Source organism: Typopeltis vanoorti, chromosome 9 (genome assembly GCF_054136105.1).
Source record: "Typopeltis vanoorti isolate ZY-2024b chromosome 9, IOZ_Tvanoo_1.0, whole genome shotgun sequence".
Lineage (NCBI taxonomy): Eukaryota > Metazoa > Arthropoda > Arachnida > Uropygi > Thelyphonidae > Typopeltis > Typopeltis vanoorti.
In genome coordinates this window covers 128337717-128361234 of record NC_143557.1, presented here as the reverse complement: position 1 = coordinate 128361234, position 23518 = coordinate 128337717, and the positions used below count along the sequence as shown (strand labels likewise).

The following is a 23518-nucleotide window of genomic DNA, read 5'->3' as shown; positions in this document are numbered from 1 at the left end:
AGTTTTGATCCTGCCTCAGGCCACACAAAGTCATGTTATGGGCCGCATGTGGCCTGTGTGCCTGGTGTTGGCCACCTATGCTTTAGCTCCAAGCTGTCTCTTGAGCTTGTCATAGTCACCAGCCCTGTACTTCCACAGGTATCCTTTCCTCACAGAAGTCTGCATATGGCTAGCTACAACCCAGCTGATCACTCTCACCTCAGTGAAGGTGGTAATCAGATCTAAACCACTCGATCCTCGCATCCCCTCCTTTACGTGCTGTCTGAGATAGTTATCTCTCAAGAACTCGAGAAATTCATTTTCCTATTCCCAAATGCTATCTCTTCATTCCAATCTCTACTGCTCTAATTAAAATCAAATAATAATTACCTTTCCTTTGTTCACTAATCATGTTGTTTATTTATTTCTTCATCACCATCCTCCACATTCTCTGGCCTGTAGCAACATCTAACTAAATATGTCTTCCTTTCAACCTCCACTTTACACCACACTGCCACTGTTTCCCCTCTTTCCTGTCTACCTTATGTGGTAGACGTAATTCAATTGATTTCAACAGCAGCATTCTTGTGCTTTCTATCTTCATGAAAAATACTATATCCTTCCATTTCTATTCCCGTTAGGAAGGATACGGTATTTTTCATGAAATGGTTTCACTGATTGAGTTTATTTGCTTCTAATGATTTTGGGGTGAATGAACTCAATCAGTGAAACCATTCATCTCCCTTATTGATGATACATCTGGCATTTGTAAACAAACACATCAGTTCACTTTTAGTCTATAACCAGTCCTGAAGCCACTTGTTGGTTGTGATTTCCTCACCACACCTGTTCTTGTCCATCTTTATCACCACTTACCACATATGTCCATTCAGTGTCATCTTCCCCACCCATATAGCAATATTCTCCATCCACTCTCTCTCTCTCTATGCCACGTCTCCTTGTCCACCTGTTCCTCTTGCATTCCCATTCTCTCTTCATCTCTCATGCTACTACTGTATCCACTGCCAAATATTTCTGTCTCTTCAATACCAGTCTCCTGATCTTTCACTTCATCTCTTGCTTGCATCACACAGCACTTCCATCTGGCAAAACTTTCAGTGCACTCACACCAAAGCCATCCAAATGTTCATATGTAACCCATCACACCTGTATAATTCCATTCTTCCCTCATACACATGTCATACATCCACAAACTGTACTCCCTTCTCCTTGCACAGCTCCTCTAGCATATCATTCGTGATTCTAGCTCTCCATCTCAACTCATCGTCATACCTCAGCAACACGACGACCTTTCCCACTACACTGTTATCTTTCTCTCTTCTCAATAACCTCCTGGTATTTGCCCTTACATGCGCCTTATATCCACTTAAATCATTTGTCCCCACAACCACCACTAATCCTCTCACTCGTTTCTTCCTCGCGTCTAATGCCTGAATTATTTTACTCATTCTGGGTAGTAGACCTTATGGATTCTCTCATTAACTAATCCTCTGGAAGTCCATCTAGGAGGTCCTTTTATCTCACACACATCTCATCATACCGGGTCTTAAACACATTCAAACTCCTTGCAGACACCACACTCTCAGGCAAGGCATTCCAATCATTCACAACTCTGCACGAAAAAAACCTGCCTCTCACTCCCCTACTCACACCCTCTTTATACAGTTTCCAGGGATGACCTCTGGTTCTCCCCTGATCTCCCACTATTCTCTGTAGAATTTCTCCACCATTGATCCTATAACAACCTCTTACCAACTTGTAGGTCTCTATCATATCTCCCCCCTTCCTTCTCTCCACTACACTCTGCAAATTACATCTTTTCAGTCTTTCCTCATACACGACATTCCAGAGGTCAGAAACTACCTTAGTCAGTCGCCTTTGGACCCTTTCCAACATCTCTTCATCCTTCTGAAAACCAGGTGACCAAATCTGGGAACAATAGTCCATGTGTGGCCTAATCAAAGCCTTATACAATGGAACAAGAATCTCCCTACTTCTACACGTCAGTGTCCTCCTCATCATTCCCAGAAGTCTTTGTGTTGTCTTCACAATTTTGGCGATGTGTCCCCTAAATTTTAGATCCTTATCCACTATCACTCCCAGATCTTTTATTTCCTCTACTTCCAACAATATATTCTCACCAAGCATAAATTCTGCATCCCATCTTTGTTTTCCAAATTTTAAAACCTTACATTTTGCAACATTGAACTCACATCCCCATTTGCTTGCCCAATCACTCAATTTATTCAAGTCTTCTTGCAAGGCCACAACATCTTCACTACTCTTTATGGTTTGTCCCAACTTTGCATCATCTGCAAACAACTGAATATCTCCATCCAAATCTTCGCCAATATCATTAATATACAAGTTAAATAGTAATGGCCCTAAAACAGATCCCTGAGGCACTCCACTAGTGACTTTCCTTTTCCTGGATATTGCACCCCCATACACAACTTGTTGATACCTATCAGATAGCCAGTCTCCAATCCAATGCACTAATCTAATATCCAACCCCATCTGCTCTAGTTTGACTGTCAACTTATCATGAGGTACTCTATCAAAAGCTTTTGCGAAATACAAGTATATTACTGTGTATCCTTCTCCTCTGTCCAAGGAAGCAGTCACTTTATTGTAATAAGTAAGTAGATTACGAAAACACGACCTCCCTTTAGCAAATCCATGCTGTCCATCAAAGATTATACCCTTGTTGTCAACCCACCTCTGGATCCTAGTTCTCACAAGCTTCTCCAACAACTTAACCAAAACACCTGACACACAGATAGGCCTATAGTTTGATGCTTGAGTTCAATCACATCCTTTAGGAAGTGGCACAATCTTGCCCTCCTTCCACTCTTTAGGGACTTGACCAAGTGCAACACAGTTATTAAAAAAATATGTCAAGGCAGGTGTCAACTCTCTGGCACATTCCTTCAGAATACGCGGTGATATATTATCAAGTCCCACAGCCTTATTTACATCTAGTTTACTCAACTCCCCAAACACCTTTTGCTCACTTACAGTCAGTCTCTCCTCCCCATCATCAACTGCTCTTAATCTCTCCATGAAGTCACATTCACAAGATTGAAAGATCTTTATGAACTGCTCATTAAGTATCTCCACCACACATTCTGCAACAGCTGTCTTTATACCATTTCCTCCAATCAATGTCATCCTTCCATAATCATTCTTTCTTTTGCTGGCTACATATCGAAAGAACTCTCTAGGATTCTTTTTAGCTTCATTAGCTAACTGCTGTTCATACCTCTCTTTAGCTACTCTCACCAACCAAGTCACCCTCCTTGCCTGGTCTTTGTAGACCTCATGAAATTGGTTACTTCCACTTCTCTTATGCTGCCTCCACAATGCCCTTTTTCTCTGTATTGCATGCTTAATCTCTTTATTCATCCATCTCACACCTACCTTATTTAACCTTCTCACCCATGGAATACATTTAGACATTGCATCTACTAGTAGTTTTTGAAAATCCCCCAAGCTGCATTGATCTCTTTTCCAGCTAACTCCTCATTCCATGCTACACCTGCAAGCTGTCTCCTGAGCTCTTCATAATCACCCCCCCCCCCTTGTAGTTCCACATATACCCTTTTTTCACAGGGGTCCTTGCACTGCTGGCAACCACCCAAGTAATCACCTCATGGTCACTATCACCAATTGGTGGATGATTTGATACCTCATTGATAATTACATCCTCCGATGAGATGACCAAATCCAAGACCCTTAATCCTCTTGTGCCCTCTGTTACATACTGTCTGAGGTAGTTATCCCTCAAAAACTCAAGAAACTCATTTTCTTTACTTCCAGTTGCTATCTCTTCATTCCAGTCTATATTGCCATAATTAAAATCACCCATAATGATCACCCTTTTCTTATTTGACTATACATTTCACTATCACCACCATCCACATTACCAGGTCTATAACAACATCCCACCAAGTATTTGATTCTATTCACCTCTATCTCACACCATACTGCCTCAAAACCACTGGCCCCATTTCCCTTTTGCATCTCTACCTTGTATGGACATAACTCTTTCTCTATCATCAATAGCACTCCCCCTCCCTTTTTACCCCTTCTATCCTCAAGAAACACATCATACCTTTCCATCTCTATTCCTGTCAGGATGTCATCCTCATCTAACCATGTCTCACTTATTCCGACAATCTCTTGGTGCACAGACGCAATTAGTGCAACCATTTCATCCGCCTTGTTTCTTATACTTCTAGCATTGGTATACAAACACAACAACTCATTTCTGGATCTACAGCTAGTTCCACTGATACCACTCACTCGATGTGATCTCTCCATGCTGGACTGGGGCCAATTCCCTTTCTGCTTCTTCATTTTAGAACCCTTTGCAATTCCATCTGTTTCCTTTTGATCCCTGATCATCCCATTACTTTCCTGCCTACACATGCTCTCACCTCCTCTTGGAGCATCCACCTTTCTCACGCTGTATATCCCTGTCCACCCTGAGCCTCCCCATTTCCCTGCTCCTCTTGCACACCCATTCTCTCATTTACTATACTCATACAACTCACTTCCACATTCATTTCCACTCCTTCAATCTCTCCTGTCTTACTCTCCTGCTCTTCCACATCACTCCCCTCTCGATCTGATTCATTCTCTCTATTCACTTCTCCACTTTCCAGCAGCAGTCTCTCCAAGCGACTCACACCATAACCACTCAAATGCAGTCCATCGCTCCCATACAGCTCACTTCGTCCCTCAAACTCATTCCACACATTAACAAACTGTACTCCCGTCTCCTCACACATTTCATCCAGAATATCATTCATAATCCTTGTTCTCCGCCTCATTTCACCACAATCATACCTAGGCAACACACTGACCACCCTTCCTGTCACACTATTCTCCTTTATCTTATACTTCTAGCATTTATCTTATACTTTCCAAGCAGTCTCCTGACATTCATTTTGACATGCTCTTTGTTCTCTCTCAAATCATTTGTACCAATTAATACAATTAACTCTTTTGCTCGTTCCCGCCTCATATTCAATGCCTCAATCACTCTACTCATTTTACCGCCTGGAAAACATACCTTGTGCATTTTATCCTCTAGCACACCTTTAATAATGGAGTCGCCATACAACGCCACTCGCTCATCTTTTGTTAACTCTTTCATGCCATCATGATTTATTTTAATAGTTTTGACCTGAATTCTCTTAATTTCATTCCGCATCCATTTCATTTCTTGCTTCATCCAATCCATTTCACCTTCCGAACCTCGCGACACATTCACTCTATCATTAAATCTTTCTAACTCTCGACCCCCTCTTTTCACTTTCCCTCTCATTCATCCTTCTTTGTTTCCGTACTTTCGGTCCAACATATGTCCAACTTTCACTATCATTCTTCTCACTTTCACTCTCACATATCTTTCTTTGTTTCCGTACTTTCGGACTAACACGCGTCCAACTTTCGCTATCGTTCTTCTCACTTTTACTGTCATTCATCTTTCTTTGGTTCAGTACTTTCGTTCCAACATGCATCCAATTTTCGCCATCAGTCATTCTTCTTTCGCTATCATTCATTCTTTTGATTTTTTTTACTTGAGATTTCTGCATCACGCCATTTCTACTTTCATTCGTTCTCTCAATTTCGTTTCTTTCTGCCTCACTTTCATCCCTTTTAACATCCGTTACGGTTGTCAAATCGCTCTTTTTCTTTTTTCCTGATTTTTTAACATTTTTTCGCCTGTCTTGCTCACCATCCTTCTCTTTCAAATGTGCACTCACGACACAATCGGTACTAGCACTTTCTGTCATCAACTTCATATTCGCATTCATCGATTCCTCGTTCAGGTCACATTTCGCACACACCCTTCTTCCATCCGCACTAAACATCTACAAATCATTTATGTAATCGAAGGAATACATATAACAGACCTCACACTTAACGAACCGACTGAAATCCAAATTAAAATTATGGAATTACAATGCCGCTGCCATTTTTTTTTTTTTTCTCTGCAGGTTACTAGGTCTAATATTAACGTTTTCGTATTTAGTTTAAGCAAGAAAAAAAACCCCACACTAATAATATCGGTAGCATACAACGTTTACAGCCGCTCTTACTTAAACAATTACGCATATATACTTAATTATTCCTAGTAAAACTTATCTGAATCAGGAGCTCTTCAAAACACGTCCGTAGCGCTTGACCCACTAGCGCCCTCTTATCAGTTGCCCTGGTATGGTACCATGTGCTTTAGCGTACGCTACAATCCACTGAAACTTTTATAGTTTGCTATATTCGGCATGAAACTCTTTGAGTTTCTTATTCGGCTTTGAAATAATGTGGGATTTAATATTCCCTTAATTTAAATAAATTGTGTGATGTAAGTTTCCTTACAATTTATATTTGAATTTATTTATTTATTTGAGATAATTGCTAAAGCTACTTGAGATTTTAAGCATAATGCATAATTATCTATATTTTGCTAGAATATTATTCCTCCCGAATACGTTGTTGAAATCTCCATTAAGGGCTGGGATAAGAATCACCCTAAGAATAGACATCTTGTCAATACCATAATTGCTCTTAATCCTGTTTATGAAAATGAAGAAGGTGGTTGTTACTTCAGATGCCAAGCTTCTCTTATGAAGGTAACTTTTAAGCTTTTAAAAACTGTACCCTAAATAAACATTTTTTCATGAGTATAATTATTAGTCTGTTTATTATTTCAGCAGTACTTGTGCCATAGGGTTTAACAAATTAATGCAATAACACAAGGAAAAGAGTGAATAACATATTTAATAGCATACATGCAGTCCCTAGGTTATGAACGAGATATGTTTCTGAGAACGTCTAAGTCAGATCTGTACGTAACTCGGATCCCTAATTAACAATGAATATGCAGTAATAATAATAATAATACCCCTGTGCTAGCTGCTAGCTTAAAGATGCTGTGCCAACGAACCGCTTATGCCATGCGGGTTTGTTTATATGTGCGGAAGAAACTAGTTCCTGAATTATTAATTTAATTCTTTAATTATTAATTATCCTTATGGAGAGCCTTGGGAGCCCGTTCGTAAGCATGGAATGCTGTAAGTCAGGTCATCCGTAACCCGGGAACCGCCTGTATTTCAACCTGAAAATTGCAGGTCACCATCAGTGACATCAGGCAGTTCGAACACAAAGTAGAACATGAACATTGGATTATTTAAAATAGCAAGAGCTGCGTGATGTTATATATAGAATAATTCAAATGAATAATAACAGAGGAAACATTATATTATTCTTTAAATAAAAATTGTTAATGATTAATTAGAATATGACTCTTTGATATCTTCAATACAAGTTGAAACATTAGTTTAAAGAAAATGCCAAAGCTTCACTCCACCATCCAAATCTGAATCAGATTGACTGTCTCTCATTCTCAAGGATATGGAAGAATCTTATTGTAATCAAATATCATTAACAATTTTTTTAAAATAATAACACAATGTTTCCTCTTTGGAGGTCAGCGCCATTTGCAAAATTCATTGTGAATGAGTTCAAAGTTCAGTATGCTAAATATGTTGCTAATTGAGTGAGACTCCTACAGTGAGTCTGACTTAATAGAGATTCGCTGTTAATTATTATTGTTATTGTTCTTCTTTTAATCAGATATTATTATCATTAATATCTGACGTCCACGAAGTAAAAGGACTCATTGCAGGAAGTCTGTACTCTCTTGTGCCAAAAGATCATTGGTCTGTGCTTTAAACCCATTCACAGTTTCCACACTCACCACACGTTCAGGCAATGCATCCTGCTCACCAGTCACTCTCCATGCAAAGAACCTGTGTCTTACTCCCCTGCTCACACTCTCCTTATACAGTTTCCATGGATGGCCTCTAGTTCTACCCCTGTCTCCCTCTACTCTATGAAATATCTTCTCCACATTAATCTGGTAACAACCCCTCACCAACTTATATATCTCAATCATATTCCCTCTTCTTCTTTTAATCACAAGGCTCTGTAAGTTGCAGTCCTTCAATCATTCCTTGTATCTGACATTCATAGATCTGACACTAACTTAGTGAACCTTCTCCAATACATCCTCATCCCCCTGACAACCAAGCAACCAAATCTATGCACAGTAGTCAATATGTGGCCTGATCCAAACCTTATACTGGGGAACCATAACCTCTTTGCTTCTGCCTGTCAATATCCTCCTCATTATTGCCATAATCTATTGGGATGTTCTTTTAATTTTGACATTGTGACTCCTAAACTTCAAGTTTCTGTTCACCCATCACTCCCAGATCTCTCATCTCTTCCGCCTCCTTCAAAATTTCTCCATCCTACCAAATGCAAGACCCTTGTACTTTGCAGTGTTAAACGGATAGTTCCAATCATTTACCCACTCAGAGAGTTTATTCAGATCCTCCTGCAAGGCCACAATGTCTGCTCTACTTCTCATAGCTCTTCTCAACTTTGCATCATTGGTGAACATCTCCAGTTAAGCCCATCCCAATGTCATTAATGTAAAAGTTAAACAATAATGGTCCCTAGTGGCACTCCACTAGGGACCTTCCTCTTTTGGGATACCACTCCTCCAATACAACCTGCTGATACCTCTCTGACAGCCAATCAGCTCTCCAAGTACACAACTGTATATGCATCTCCTTTATTGAGTGAATTTGTCACCTTGTGGTACTATGTAAGCAGATTGCTGAAACATGACCTCTCCCCCCCTCTAACAAACCAATACTGACTATCATAAAGAATACTGCTATTATCAACTCATTTCTGAATCCTAGTCCTCACCAACTTCTCTAATACCTACACAGATTATCCTGTAATGTGTAGCCTTAGGTCTTATCCTTTCCTTTGTGAAGTGGAACAATTTTTCTCACCTTCATTCCTTTGGTACTTGCCCTGTTGCAAGACTCATGTTAAATAATTATACCAAAAGTACCATTAATTCCATAGGGTAGGCCTGTCCAAAGCACATGCCACATATGGCCCGCCTGTGGATTTTGATTTTCACGAGCAAAAATATAAAATAATCTGAATCAAATGCAAATTAGATATTTTAATTCTATCACAAATCGATAATCTCGAAGTTGGTAATTTTATTTGGTGTTTTTACATCACTATATACCCACTTGTTTTTCAAATATTAGATGTGTCAAAGAAGCATTCTTATACTGTTTTGTTTCAACCCGCATGCTCTGGTTACTCACGAGGAATGTGAGTGCCCGATTAGTTTGTTCGTTTGTTCAGCTATTGAGGTTGTGTCGCTGCTGCTCACCAAATTACTAGATATGCATTGTGATGTGGCCCTCGGATAAATATTTTTTTGTAATGTGGACCCCAGATTACCTAAGGTTGGACAGTCCTGCCATAGTGTATTAACATCAAGTTTACTTAATTCCTCAAATACTTTCTGCTCATTCACTATTAGACTCTCCTCCACCATACCTTCTACACTCCAGCTTCTCCTCATGTTGCCTTCATGAAGATGATATGCACTGATAAACTGCTCATTGAATAATTCAACTGTATCTTTCACATTGGTTACCAGTCTGCTAGTGTCATCAACCAGCATCATTCTTCCAAGGTAATTTTTCCTTCTACTTGCTACATTTCGAAAGAACTGCCTAGGATTTTTCTTAGCTTGACCGGCTAACTTTTTATACTGTGCTTTTGCTGCCTTTTACAACTGATCATAACCAACATTCATCTTGTGTTGCCTCCACAGTACCTTCTTCCAGATTTCACAATTAATCTCTTCATTCATCCATTTTACTACCTTTTTTCACCTTTGGAATGCACTCACACATTGCTGCTGTTAAATAGCTCTTGGTAAATGCCCACACAACATGCATATCTTCTCACCCAACTCCTCTTTCCATGTTATAGCTCCCAGTTGTCTCCTAAGCTTTCGATAATCACCAGCCTTGTAGTTCCATATATATTCCTTCACAGAGGTTCTCATGTGACTGGCTGTGACCTAGGTGGTCACTTCAACATTATAAGAAGGAGCAATTAACAATAACAATAGACATGCTCTCTGAGTAAAAATATAAGTTTTATATTAATTATTAGCAATTTATTACAGTTTTAGTGTAAATTTTAGTATGAGTTGGTTGTGATTGAGTATGGTTTGTTTGCATTTGGAATTGTTTGTGTTTGAAGTACTTTTCCAGTATATTGCTTAGTGTGTTGCTTTGTGTATACATTTTCCTTCTATTAATTATGGTGGCCACCATACCTCCACTTATCGATTTGTTGTCTCACAGAACACCACCATTTAAAGATCACATTTTGCAAAGTATAAATCAAGAATTTGTAGCTTGCTTCCCTTCTGGCATGTCTTGATATGAGTATCTCAGGTTTCAGTGGTAATGTGTGCTTGTTGAATGAGTTGACTATATATTGCTATCGCATATATATCTCTATCTCTCTTTGTAGTTGTATTTTTTAATCTGTTTACATATACTCTCTCTCTCTCTCTCTCTCTCTCTCTCTCTCTCTCTCTCTCTCTCTCTCTCTCTCTCTCTCTCTCTCTCTCTCTCTACTGTTTCCACATCTTCATGCACATTATCCATAATAGTCCACATGCAGTTGAAAAGACTGTGATGTCAATGACTTTGTTATTCTTACATGTCATTCTTAGTATTGATTATCCTTTTGTGCCTTTTTTATGACCTGTATGTGACTTTGGAACTTTCACTCTGCATTCACCATCATTTGTTTCTTGGATTAAAATCTCATGAATTTATTATAAATCAGTTCCAGAATCACTTTGATTCAAAATGCAAATTTTACATGCAGTTGCAATACTGAACTGGCATCCATTATTATTTGCTCATAGCACAAGTCCATTCAGATCCTCTTACAGGAAAGATCTGATTCTTATCAAGTCATTTTGTTATTTCACATAGAATCATCAGCAAACAACTGAATATTTCCTTTAAGCTTTCCCTAACATCAGTAGGATACAAATTGAAACAGCAGTAGTCCAAGGATTGGGTCATATCATGTAGCCTTAATCATCCTCAATCTCTCCAATTATTTTACTGCATGTGCCACTTTCTGAAATTTCTGAAAATACATGAAATCACTAGTTTGTTTTCCATTTCCATCTGCACTAATTTATACTAGTTCATACAATATCCTACAGTGTGATATTTTGTCAAATGCTTTACAGCATAGTCTAGTATTCATTTCTTTTCTTTCTTTCTTTATTTTCTTAACTCATTTGTATATCACCAAATGAGAATTGATTTCTAAGAAAAGCCATAGTGTATAGTTTAAATGCTGTTTTTCTGAGTATTGATTCTCTCTCCACACAATCCAGATTATTACCAGGCATTCCACGATCGTAATAATAATAATAAAAATCATCATCCATCATCAAATTCATGATATATACCCTCACAAGATATTATGAAGGTACAACATGAAAAAGTTACATCATTACTAACTTACTATCAGCAGTTCACCTCCAAATTAATCACTTACCTAACATTATCAGATCTTGTTGATTAATTTTAACATATAGATGAGAACACAGACTGATAAGAAAATAACTGTTTATTAACTTATTGCTGATATTTTGCTGATCTTCTGTCCAGCATCTTCAAAGCACAAAAACAGTTTGTCACAGTACACAAGACAGCCATTTTATATAGCTATACTTGCTGATGTTTGGAGTATGTTTCAAGACTTCTGTTGATTCCAGGAACGACCTCTCTGACTTATAAAAGCTTCTGTGCAGCACTTTTGTTTTTTTCCAATCGATCTTGTGTGCAGGGATATCTAAAGCGTGGTCTGCTAAACCTGACTTGCCATAGTGATAGTGCCGGATATATTTTTTATGTTCACTGAGGCAAATGTCCACAGTTCTTCCTGTCTGTCCATAGTAGGCTTGATCACACAAACAGGTCATTTCATAGATTCCTGGATGTGATAAAGGAGAGATTCTGTCCTTAGGTGAACGGATGAGAGTTGCCAATTTCACGTACGGTTTAAATACAGTGTATAAGTTGATGTTTGTTAAGCTTTCTAGATATCTTTTCAGATGTACTTTTAATGTATGGGATGGTGATAGTTTTGTTGTAGTCTTCTGTGGTAGACAGTGGTGGGTGTGTGGGGGGGGGATTTCTGGGGGAAGCATTTAGTATTTTGTCTATCTTATGGGGATTATAGCCATTGGCCAAGAAAGTGTGACATAAGTGAGTTAGTGAGTTAAGCAGTAAGAGCAATGTTATCGGAGCAAATCGCTGTTACTCTGTGGGTTATTGTGTTCAGGATACCATATTGTTGAGATGGGTGATGGTGTGATTGTTTGTTTAAATATCTCCCTGTATGTGTGGGTTTTCTATAAACCAAGAATGATAAGGAACCATCATAGGAGGGAGGGTGCTAGAGTCGCTGAAGAACATGGCAGTGAATTTGAGCTGTGCTAAAAAAAAGTGTTTTAAACGATGTATAGTGTGATTTCTGCCACGAATTGTGCTCATTTTTTTTCAGTAATAAAAGTGTCCTTCAGTGGGACTGCTTTTGGAGTTTAGTTGTTGTTGTTTATATTGTGTTACCGAGAACGTGAGGTCAGAGTTATACACATCTGCATGGAAGAGAAGAAGATAAGTTTTTGTTATTTAGTATAGTTAAATATAGTTTATATTTATAGTATCACGTAAGTGATGGAATATCAGCTCGGGTGTTGCGTGAATGTGCAAATGAATTGTCAACCCCTCTTACTTGGATATTTAATTTAAGTTTGAACTCTGGTATGGTCCCTAGAGAGTGGAAGTTGGGCAAAGTGGTTCCTTTGCATAAAGGTGGCTCTAAAACTGCGGTAGTTAATTACAGACCGATCACCATCTCAGGAGTTGTGGTAAAAGTATTGGAAAAGTTGGTTAAAGACAAAATTCAAGAACGGGTGGATCAGGATATGATACTCTATAGAGGCCAACATGGTTTTGTTAAAGGTAGATCCTGCTTTAGCAATCTATTAACTTTTCATAATAGAATGACATCTGAGTTGGACAAAGGAACTGGCTACACAGTGGTACTTCTGGATTTTGCTAATGCTTTTGACAGGATACCCCATGGAACACTGTTACGCAAATTGGAGCAGATGGGAATGGATACTAAATTGGTGATATGGATAGGAGAATGGCTCAGGGAGAGATACCAGAAGGTGGTGTATGGAGGAGCCGAGTCCAGGATGAGGCAGGTGACCAGTGGTGTCCCTCAGGGCTCATTGCTTGGGCCATTGTTGTCTAATTTGTATATAAATGATATAGGAAATGGCTTACAGGGAGATATTCAGTTATTTGCTGATGATGCAAAGTTGGGTAGCGCAATAAAAATCAAGCTGATGTTGAAAGTTTGCAGGATGATTTAAATAAGCTGGTAGAATAGGCAAAAGATAATGGATGTCAGTTCAATGTGGAAAAGTGTAAAGTCATGCATTTTGGGATTAAAAGATTACCAGCTGTGTACTACATTGATGGAACAATACTCCAAGAGATTGATGAGGCTAGGGACTTAGAGGTGTTGGTAGATAGGGAGATGAAGTTCAGAGGACACATTGCTAAGGTGTCCAAGATTGCACATAGGATTACTTGGTTGTTGAGGAACACACTGACATCCAGAGATAAAGAGGTTATTATTCCCCTTTATAAAGCGTTGATACTTCCACATTTGGATTACTGTGCTCAGGTCTGGTCACCTGGATTCCTTGGAAATGAGGAGGCTGTGGAGAGGGTTCAGAGAAGAGTGACCAAGTTGGTGAGGGATGTAAAAAATGCTCCCTACATTGATAGATTGAGAGCTTGTGGATTGCAGAGGTTGGTTGATAGGCAGAGAAGAGGGGATATGATAGAAACATTTAAATTACTGAAAGGTTTTTTTAGGATTGATGCAGGGTAAATGTTTCAGCTGTGTGATGGTGATGGAAGAACAAGAGGTCATCCCTGGAAATTAAAGAAGAGTATGGTTAACAAGGATGTCAGAACAAGGTTTTTTTGCCTGGAGGGTGGTGAATGAGTGGAATTCATTGCCTGACTTAGTTGCGAGCTCTTCGTCTGTAAATGAATTCAAGAAGAGATATGACAGATATTGTTTTGCTAGTTTGGGTCTCCCGTGATGAGTCTACTGACTCCATGGAGATACCTGTAAATAATAATAAAGTAGCTTACAGTAGAGCGCATGACATAGTATAGTAGAATGTTTAGTTGTAGCAGTTCCTCAGCACTATTTGAATGATGGCAGCAGCTGCAGCTCCAATTACAAATGGCATGTCACCAAGTCTTTCCCCATTTATGGACTATATTTTGCATGACATACTATAGGATTTTGTGGCATTGCTTTGGGGGGGGGGGGAATCTCAACCTAGAGAGATGAGTAGTGTGATAGATGATGAGAATAATGAGCGAAATATGAATGAAAAAATAAGAGTGGGGAGTGTGGAAGGCTTGAATGATTGTGAAGTTTTCGGAGATCGTCTTGATTGGGAGGATGAATGATGAATGGCGAACAAGAGTGGCTAACTTGCAGAGAGAGAGAGAGAGAGAGATGAGCTGAAAGAGGAAGTGGAATGTCTCAGAAATGAGATGAGAAGTATGAAAGATGAGATTAGGATGCCAGAGGAGTGTTTGCCTTGGAGGAACGATAGAGAGTGTGGTTAAGACAATTAAGTGGGGTGAAAGGGTGGATGAGATGATTGTGATGGTGGAAACAAATGACTTGAGAGGCAGTGTAAATCGGGTGGCTAAAGATTTGAGATTAATGCTTGAAGTTGTACAAAAGAAAATGCAGAGAGGAAGGATAGTGTGTGTGTGTTACCCAGGTATGATAATGATGACCTGAGCAGAAGAGCTGTAATAATGAATAGCATAATAGCAGAATGTGTTAGAAGAGAGGATTCGAATTTGTTGATGCTTGGAGGACATTTGAGGACAGAAAGGAATTGTATGTGAGCGACTGCTTCCATTTGAATGAGGAGGGACGTAGGCATCTGAAGAGATTGCTGTTTTCTGAACGAGTAAGTGTGTCACTGCACTAGAATTCCCAAGGTGGATGGTAGCAGGGTTGGCCTCTTGTGGAAATGGGTGCTTGGGGGAACGACATCAGGTAACACTGAATCCAGTGGAGTCTGGAGGGGATTATGATCGGTATAGAAACAGTGACATTTTTTTGCTTTATACTAATGCCAGGAGTATCCGGAATAAAGTGGATGAATTGGTGCCGGATGGCATCAGCCTGGCCAAAGATTATTGGGACCTCCGAGACATGGTTGATGGAAGATGATATAATAACAGGAATAGAAGTAGCAAATTACGGCATTTTTCGGCAGGACAGGAAGAGAAAACTTGGTGGTGGAGTACTGCTTATGATAAGTGATGACTTATGTCCTCTAAGAGTGGAGGATTTGAAAGGCAGTGGCACTAATGGTTTTGAAAGCGTATGGTGTGAGGTAAAGGTGGGCAAGACAGGATATTTAGTGGGATGTTGCTACAAACAAGGAGTACTGAAGGTGGGGAGCAGATGTTTAGCCAGTTGAGCTTGGCAAAATTAAGAAAAATGATTGTTAATGGAGATTTTAACTACAGCAGTATAAGTTGGGAAAAGGAAAATGCATGTAGTAATAATGGAATGGAATTTCTAGAATTCTTGAAGGACAAACGTCTTAGGCAACATGTGATAGAGGGAGCAAGAGGTTCGAGAGTTTTGGATTTGGTGATAGCATCAGAGGAGCTGATAATAACTGAGATGACACCCTCCCCCCAAGTAGGAGATAGTGACCATGTGGTTTTTGACTTGGAAGATGAATAGACATGCAGAGGAATCAAAGAAAACTGAACGTACGTCGAATTGCAAGGCTGGTGATTACAATAGTCTTAGATGTCAACTTGGGGCAGTTCTATGGAGGACGGAATTGCAAGGCTGAAATATCATTATTGCTTGGGAAATTGTGAATTAATATTTGGTAGCAGCAATAGTAAGCTGTATTCCATGAGTGAAGAAGAGGACACGATTTGGTGTAAACTGGATGACAAACAATATCAAACATGAACTGCAGGTAAAATGAGGTTATGGAAGAGATATAAGGAGAGTGGTGGAGAGCAGATGCATGAAGAATATGAGACTCAGGCCAGGAGATTGACTAGTATGGTAAATAAGACAAAAATGGAACATGAGAAGAGATTGGCACTAAAATCCAAAGAAAATCCTAGGGAATTTTTTAGCTATGTGGCCAGTAGGAGGAGAAATGATTGTAGAAGAATGAGACTGTGGGATAAAAATGGGAATAGAGTGACTGATGCAGAGGACATAGTGGAGTTATTATTATTATTGTTGTTGTTCCGGGCAACTCCAAGGAGTCGACAGACTCATCGAGGGAGGCCCTAACATCATGTCAAGAACAACTATTCGACATTGACACAGTATCTATCATACCTTGCCTTGAACTCATTCACGGTCGTAGCACCCACAACAGACTCTGGAAGCTTATTCCACTCATTCACCACTCTCCAAGTAAAAAACCTAGCTCTAACACCTTTGTCAACCACGCTCTTGCCCAGCTTCCATGCATGGCCCCTAGTCCTCCCACCACCAGTCATATTTTCAAAAATATTTTCTGGATCAGTCTTGTAGAAACCCTTCAGTAATTTGAATATCTCAATCATATCACCCCTCCTTCGCCTATCGTCCAATCTCTGCAACCCACAAATCTTCAACCTATTCTCATAAGGTTCATTCCACAGACCTTCTATCATCTTGGTCGCTCGTCTCTGGATCCTCTCCACTTCCTCCCCATCACGAAGAAACCCTGGTGCCCATAACTGGGCACAGTAATCCAGATGGGGTCTTATCAAGGCTCGATACAGAGGAACAACAACTTGTTTGTCTCTGCACGTTAAAATTATTTTTCAGAAGCCAAATGATTTGATGAGCTGATTTAGTCACTTTTACAATGTGCCCCCTAAACTTCAACTCCCTATCCACCAACACTCCCAAATCCCTGGCCTCATCAATCTCCTGGAGTACGGTTCCACCAATGCGATATACTGCTGCTATTCTTTTCACCCCAAAGTGCATAACCTTACACTTTGCTACATTAAACTGACATCCATTTTTCCTAGCCCAGTCCTCCAAACTATCCAAATCATCCTGTAACATTTTGACATCCTGTGCACTCACAATTGCTCTACCCAACTTTGCATCATAAGCAAACAAGTGAACACTTCCTCTCAAATCCTTTCCTATATCATTGATGAACAAATTGAAAAGCAGTGATCCAAGAATAGAGCCCTGCAGCACACCACTAGTCACAAGCCGTCTTTTAGACTCCACTTCTGCATAAACCACTCTCTGGTATCTCTCCTTCAACCACCCTCCTATCCATCTCACCAACCCTATATCTATCCCCATCTGCTCCAGTTTACTGATTAGGGTTCCATGTGGTATCCTGTCAAAAGCCTTGCAAGGTCCAGTAGTATCTCTGTAAACCCATTACCCTTATCCAGTTCAGCCGTCACTGTGTTATAGAACGTGAGCAAGTTACTGAGGCATGATCTACCCTTCACAAAACCATGTTGTCCCCCATACAATATCCCATTTTCATCTATCCAATCCTGTATTCTTTTCTTGACTAATTTCTCTAAGACCTTGACAATGATTCCTGATATGCTAATCGGTCGGTAATTTACAACAGCAGTCATGGAACCACCTTTATGCAGTGGAACTATTTTCCCCTCTTTCCACCCGCTCGGGACTAACCCAGACCCGAGACTCAAATTAAACAAAATGGTCAAGGGTACTGACAATTCTTTAGCTACTTCTCGTATGACATGAGCTGGTATACCATCCAATCCCACGGATGTACTGACATTGCGGTTATGCAATAGATTACTCACCTCCACTTCATTCACCACAGTTCCCGTATATAATCTACTGGTTTATTCGTTTCTGCAATGTCATCACCTGGATGATATATACTTGCAAAGTGCTCACTCAGTAACTCAACTATATCAACTGATTCAGTTACCTCCCTACCATCGGCATTCTTTAAAATCATTCTGCCATGTACATTTTTCCTTTTACTTGCTACATATCTAAAAAACTGTTTAGGATTCTCTTTAGCCTGCATGGACAGTGTTCTTTCGTAATCCTTTTTTGCTTTTCTTACCACACTGTTACCCTTCTGGCCTGCGCTTTATATCGTTCTTGTGCCTGTCGGTCACCTTTCTCCTTAAATTCCCTCCATAGTTGTTTCTTTTTTTGCAGCTCAAGCGTAATGGTGTTATTCATCCATTTAACCCCTACTTGATTTATTATTCGGACTCTAGGTATACAGTCAGCCATTGCTTCATGCAAGCACTTCTTAACCACCTCCCATGCACTATCAACTTCTAGTCCTTGCAGTTGTACATGCCATGGCACTGAACCAATCAAACTCCTAAGCTTGTCATACTTTCCAGCCCGATAATTCCACATGAACACTGTCTTAATTGAAAATTCCACACCTTTAGCCACCGCCCAAGTCAAAACCCTATGATCACTCTCACAAATTGGTGGCAATGTGGTCATATTTGTTACAGCCAAATCCTCAGATGTAATTACTAGGTCAAGCACTCTCTGACCCCTAGCAATTTCCATTACATGCTGTCGCAGATAGTTATCCCTTAATAACCGCATAAAATCCAATTCCTTCCTCCCGTGTGTCCTCTCCTCACTCCAATCAATGCGACCATAGTTGAAATCTCCCATAATAATTACCCTCCTTCCACTCATTTCTTCTATTTGCTTGTGCATACTGTCACCACCATCTTTTCCATCACCTGATCTATAGCAGCACCCAATTGTATATTTAGTTCCGCTTGCCACAATCTCAAACTAAATGGCCTCAAATGTGCTCTTTTCTCTATCCTGCAATTTAACTTCTATTCTCCTTGGCTGTCGCTCATCAGCTATCATCAACAATACTCCTCCTCCCATTTTATTCTCCCAGTCATTTCTGAACACACTATACCCATCACATTCAATCCCACTAGCTATATCATCTACAGTCAGCCATGATTCACTAATACCAATAACCTGTGGTCTGGAAGTGCCAACCATGGCCAAAAACTCTTCCTTCTTGTTCCTAATACTCCTAGCATTAGTGTACATGAATTTAAGACCCCCATTAGCCCCAACCCTACCTTGATGCCTTATATTAACTATCCCTCTCTGATTTGTTGTCCTTATTCGCTCGGGCATATTATATTCATTCATACATTCAACTGCCTCCCTAAGAACTGTATATCTACCCTCCCCCCTTAATAAATCTAGTTTCCCTGAATTTGCACATCCACTACATTCAGCAACACTTTTTTGAACAACTGTTATTGGATATATATTGGAGTATTTCATCCTGGAGAAGTAAATTTTAATACTAGAGGGATAAGGCATTCAAGGTTTAGAGGTGCAAGAGGAGAGTATGTTCTAAATACTGAGTACTCTGGGACTGGATGGGATTTTACCATGGGTTTTGAGAGAATGTGATAAAGAACTGACAGTTCCATTGACCTGGCCTTTGAATGAAAGTCTGTCTACAGGAAAGCTACCCAGGGAATGGAAGGAAGGTAAGAATAGTGCCATTGCATAAGGGTGGTAGCAGACTGGAAGTGTCTGCCAACACCAGTAGTTGTTAAGATCTTGGAGAAATTAGTGAGTGGTTATATACAACGTTGGGCAGATGAGGGTAATGTTATCTGTGAGAGTCAACATGGATTTGTGAAGGGGTGCTCTTGCTTTAGTAATGTGATTGCTTTTATAATAAAGTGACAAGAGCAGTTAATGAGGGAAAGGAATATGCTGCCATTTTTTGTATTTTTTTTTTTTTTGATTTTGCAAAGGCATTTGACAAGGTGCCACACGATAAGCTGATATTTAAGTTGCAGCACATGGGTTTAGATGTCGGGTTACTCAACTGGATTCAGATTGGCTGTCTGATAGGTATCAGAGAGTTGTGTATGGTGGGACAATATCAAAGAGACAGAAGGTTACAAGTGAGGTCCCACAGGACTCAGTACTGGGATCTGTATTGTTGAACCTTTACATCAATGACATTGTCATTGGATTGCAGGGGATATTCAGTTGTTTGAAGCTGTGAGCAAGAGGGTGAGGAGTGATTTCTTTGCATGGACGGTGGTTGAACTATGGAATGCATTGCCTGAAGCTGGGAAGGGTAATTAGTAATAGTGCAAATGTGGCAGTCCTGCAAGAGGATTTGAATAAACTAAACAGATGGGCAAATGAATTGGGGGTGTCGGTTTAATACAGCAAAATGTAGTCTTGAAGTTTGGGATACATCGATGGGAGGCCGCATACTTTATTGGAGGAGCTGTTACTGGAGGAAGTAAGGGAGACAATAGATCTGGGGGTGATGATTGATAGAAAACTGAAATCCAGGTAACAGATTGCAAAGGTGGTGAAGGCAACTCAGAGGATTGCTGCAATACTGAGAAGGACACTGACCTGCAGAAATAAAAGAGTTATCGTTCCATTGTATAATATCCTGATCAGACCACACTTAGACTATTGTTCTCAGATTTGGTCCCCAGGATTTGAAGGGGATAAAATTAACTGTGGAAAGGGCAGAGACAAATACCAAAGATTGTTTCAGGACTGTACAATGTTAGTTATGAGGATCAGCTGAGGGAGTGTGGACTGCAGAATTTAGTAGATAGAAGAAGGAGAGGTAATATGATTGAGACTTTTAAACTGTTGATAGGTAGTTACAGGGTTACTGAAGAGTTCTTTCGCTTGGCGGAACAGGGGGAAGGAGCAATGACAAGAGACACTCCCTGGATGTTATGAAAGGAAGCTGTGAGCAAGAGGGTGGGGAGTGGTTTCTTTACATGGAGGGTGGTTGAACCATGGAATGCATTGCCTGATAGAGTGGTGAGAGCAAGAACGGCCAATGAGTTCAAGGAGTGGTATGATAGACTTTGTGTTTCCTAGAAAAACCTCAATGAGGTTTTTCTAGGAAACACAATGAGTCTTATGATTACATGGAGGCCTGAATAATAATAATAATAATATTCTGGAAGGCATGTGATTAGTGTATCCAGGAAGGGCAGACAGTCATTATCTTCCAGTTCCATTGTAAAGTGGATTTTTGGATGTTGCTATTTAAATGCACTAAGAATGTATCCAGTGTGTCTAGGCCATGTGGCCAAATAGCAAGCACATCATCAACATAGCATAACCAAAGCTTTGGTTTGAGCGTGGCTGCATTGATAGCTAACTTTTCCAAGTGTTCTATGTAGACGTTGGCTAAGGTGAGAGAAAGGGAGGAGCCCATTGCTCTCCCATCTAATTGTTTATATATTTTTCCTTTCCATGTAAAATCTGCCTGTACTGTGAATTTAAATAGTTGAAATGTATCAGGGGAAAATTGTTACATTAGTAAATCAAGAGTTTTAATTAATGATACATTTGTGAATATAGTGAGGTGATATGAAAACTCACCATTATGTCTGAACTTTTAATGGTATGGTTTTCTAAACTACTTTTTTAAGCAGGTAGAGTTTTTAACAAAAGAGGGAAAATTGTTTGTGAGAGTGGCAAGTAATTTTGCTAAATGTCTTGCAAGTTTATATGTGGGACTGTTTATACTATTCAAAATAGGGCGTAAGGGGGGTGTACTTTGTTTGTGAATTTTTGATGCTCCATATATCCTGGTTGTTTTAACGTGGAAGAGCTTCTTTAGACCAGGAAGTGACTTTGTTCAATAATTTGCACACCTTATTTCTTTTGCGAGTTGGTGGGATCCCAATATGTAATTTGGTATGTTGACTGATCTTGGAGAAGTGTGTGTGCATCTTGCTTTCATATTCTGTTGAATCCATCACCACAGTTGCATTCCCTTTGTCTGCTTTGGTAATGATAATGTAGTTATTATTGTGTAGTAGCTCCTTTAGAGCAATCATTTCTTTATGTGGTATATTATTTTTGTGAGGCTTAGAATGGATTTGGATGTTGGCCACATCTAACCGAATGTTATTGGCTGTTGCTGGAGGCAGGTCATATATTCCCTGTTCAATGGAAGCCGTTATTTTGGCTTTTGGAAATTTCTTGGGAGTAATGGCAAAATTGTGTCCCTGACTTAATGCACTAGTGGCTTCTTTGATTAAGATTGACGATGATAAATTCACAACAACGCAATCTTGTTGTGATTGCGATTGTTGTGTAGCACTGTGTTGTTGGAGAATTTCAAATTTTCTCTGTGCCAGTTTTGAACTTTGGTGAATTCTTTGTTGGCTGTTGCATCGGAGATGCTGTCCAGGATATCCCACAATTCTGGGTTTAAAATATTAAATAGTGTGTCACATGGGGCGTTGATGGATAAATTTATTTTAGATAGCTCCAGGCGAGTAGCATTTTTCTGTTTCCGTCATAGTGCTAAACTCATTCATTTATAAATGCGCTTGGCTTTGGTATTTTTTTTTATTATTTTTTTTGGTATTATTTGGCCAATGGAACTTGTTCTTAATTTTGATGCAGTTCGGTATTAAATTGATGTCTCAGCACCTTTTTAAGAAGGCTAACATGTTCAGTTGCAGGCCACTTTCAACTTCTGCTTACTGTATTGTCGTGTCTTGCATACAATATCATCTCCGTGAAGAATCCTCAAATGTGTGGAAAGTCTTATGTATGGCTGTATAAATTTGCCAAAGTGGGAGATAGTCAACTTAAGACCAAATTAATACCCTGTTTTTTTTATCTGTTTTTTTTTTTCCCCCAACATAGATAGTGCCTGATTAAGACTTTAGTCTTTGTGTTGCACGTTACAATTGTTCAAACTTGTTATACCGGATTGTGGCTGTCTCTGTCTCGTGTACTGTGAGAAACTGTTTTTGTGCTCTGAAGATGCTGGATAGAATACCAACGAAATATCAGCAATAAGTTAATAAATAGTTATTTTCTTATCAGTCTGTGTTCTCATCTATACTGTTAAAATTAATCAACATGTACGACGAAGACGTAAGCCTTCCCGCACATTTGAGGATTATCAGATCTTATATTTCAGTCATCTACGGCAGCGCTTACAGTATCAATTCACCTAGATCTTGGTCTTTGTCTGGGTCTTGTTCCTTCCATTGGCAAAAAACATTTCTTTTGCTAACCTTTTCTCTCCCATCTGTTTAAGTAGCAATACCACCTGAGATTAGTTCTGCACATTCCTGAATGCTAAAATTCAGGCAATGCATTCCAAGTTCTTTTCTAATACACTCATTTTTAATATGATATAGCTATTGATGCTGTCTGTTCACTACACTAATCTTTCTCATACTCTCATATCTGTGGTCTCCAGTATTCGATCAAGTGTTTTATTTCTAACACAGTTCTCAGATCCATAAATTAAAATTGGTTTGAACACTGTCTTGTATATAGCTAATTAAATAAAAGTACAAAAGAAAAAACATAAATAAAATTATTATTCCAGTTCTTCATGATAACATTTAGATAACAGAAAATTTGTCAT

General features: G+C 39.4%; 1 protein-coding gene across 2 annotated transcripts in view; it reads left to right on the top strand.

Moving 5' to 3' along the window:
- Positions 1 to 23518, top strand: part of LOC150103528 (uncharacterized) — a 139689-nt gene that overhangs the window by 57142 nt on the left and 59029 nt on the right. The window contains exon 5 of one of the 2 annotated variants that reach the window (XM_090398211.1): positions 6480 to 6641. The exons of the other annotated variant lie outside the window; for it this stretch is intronic. Within the exon in view, the coding sequence (XP_090254337.1) occupies positions 6480 to 6641 (162 nt within the window). The remainder of the gene's footprint in view (positions 1 to 6479; positions 6642 to 23518) is intronic. 2 annotated transcript variants of the gene reach the window in all.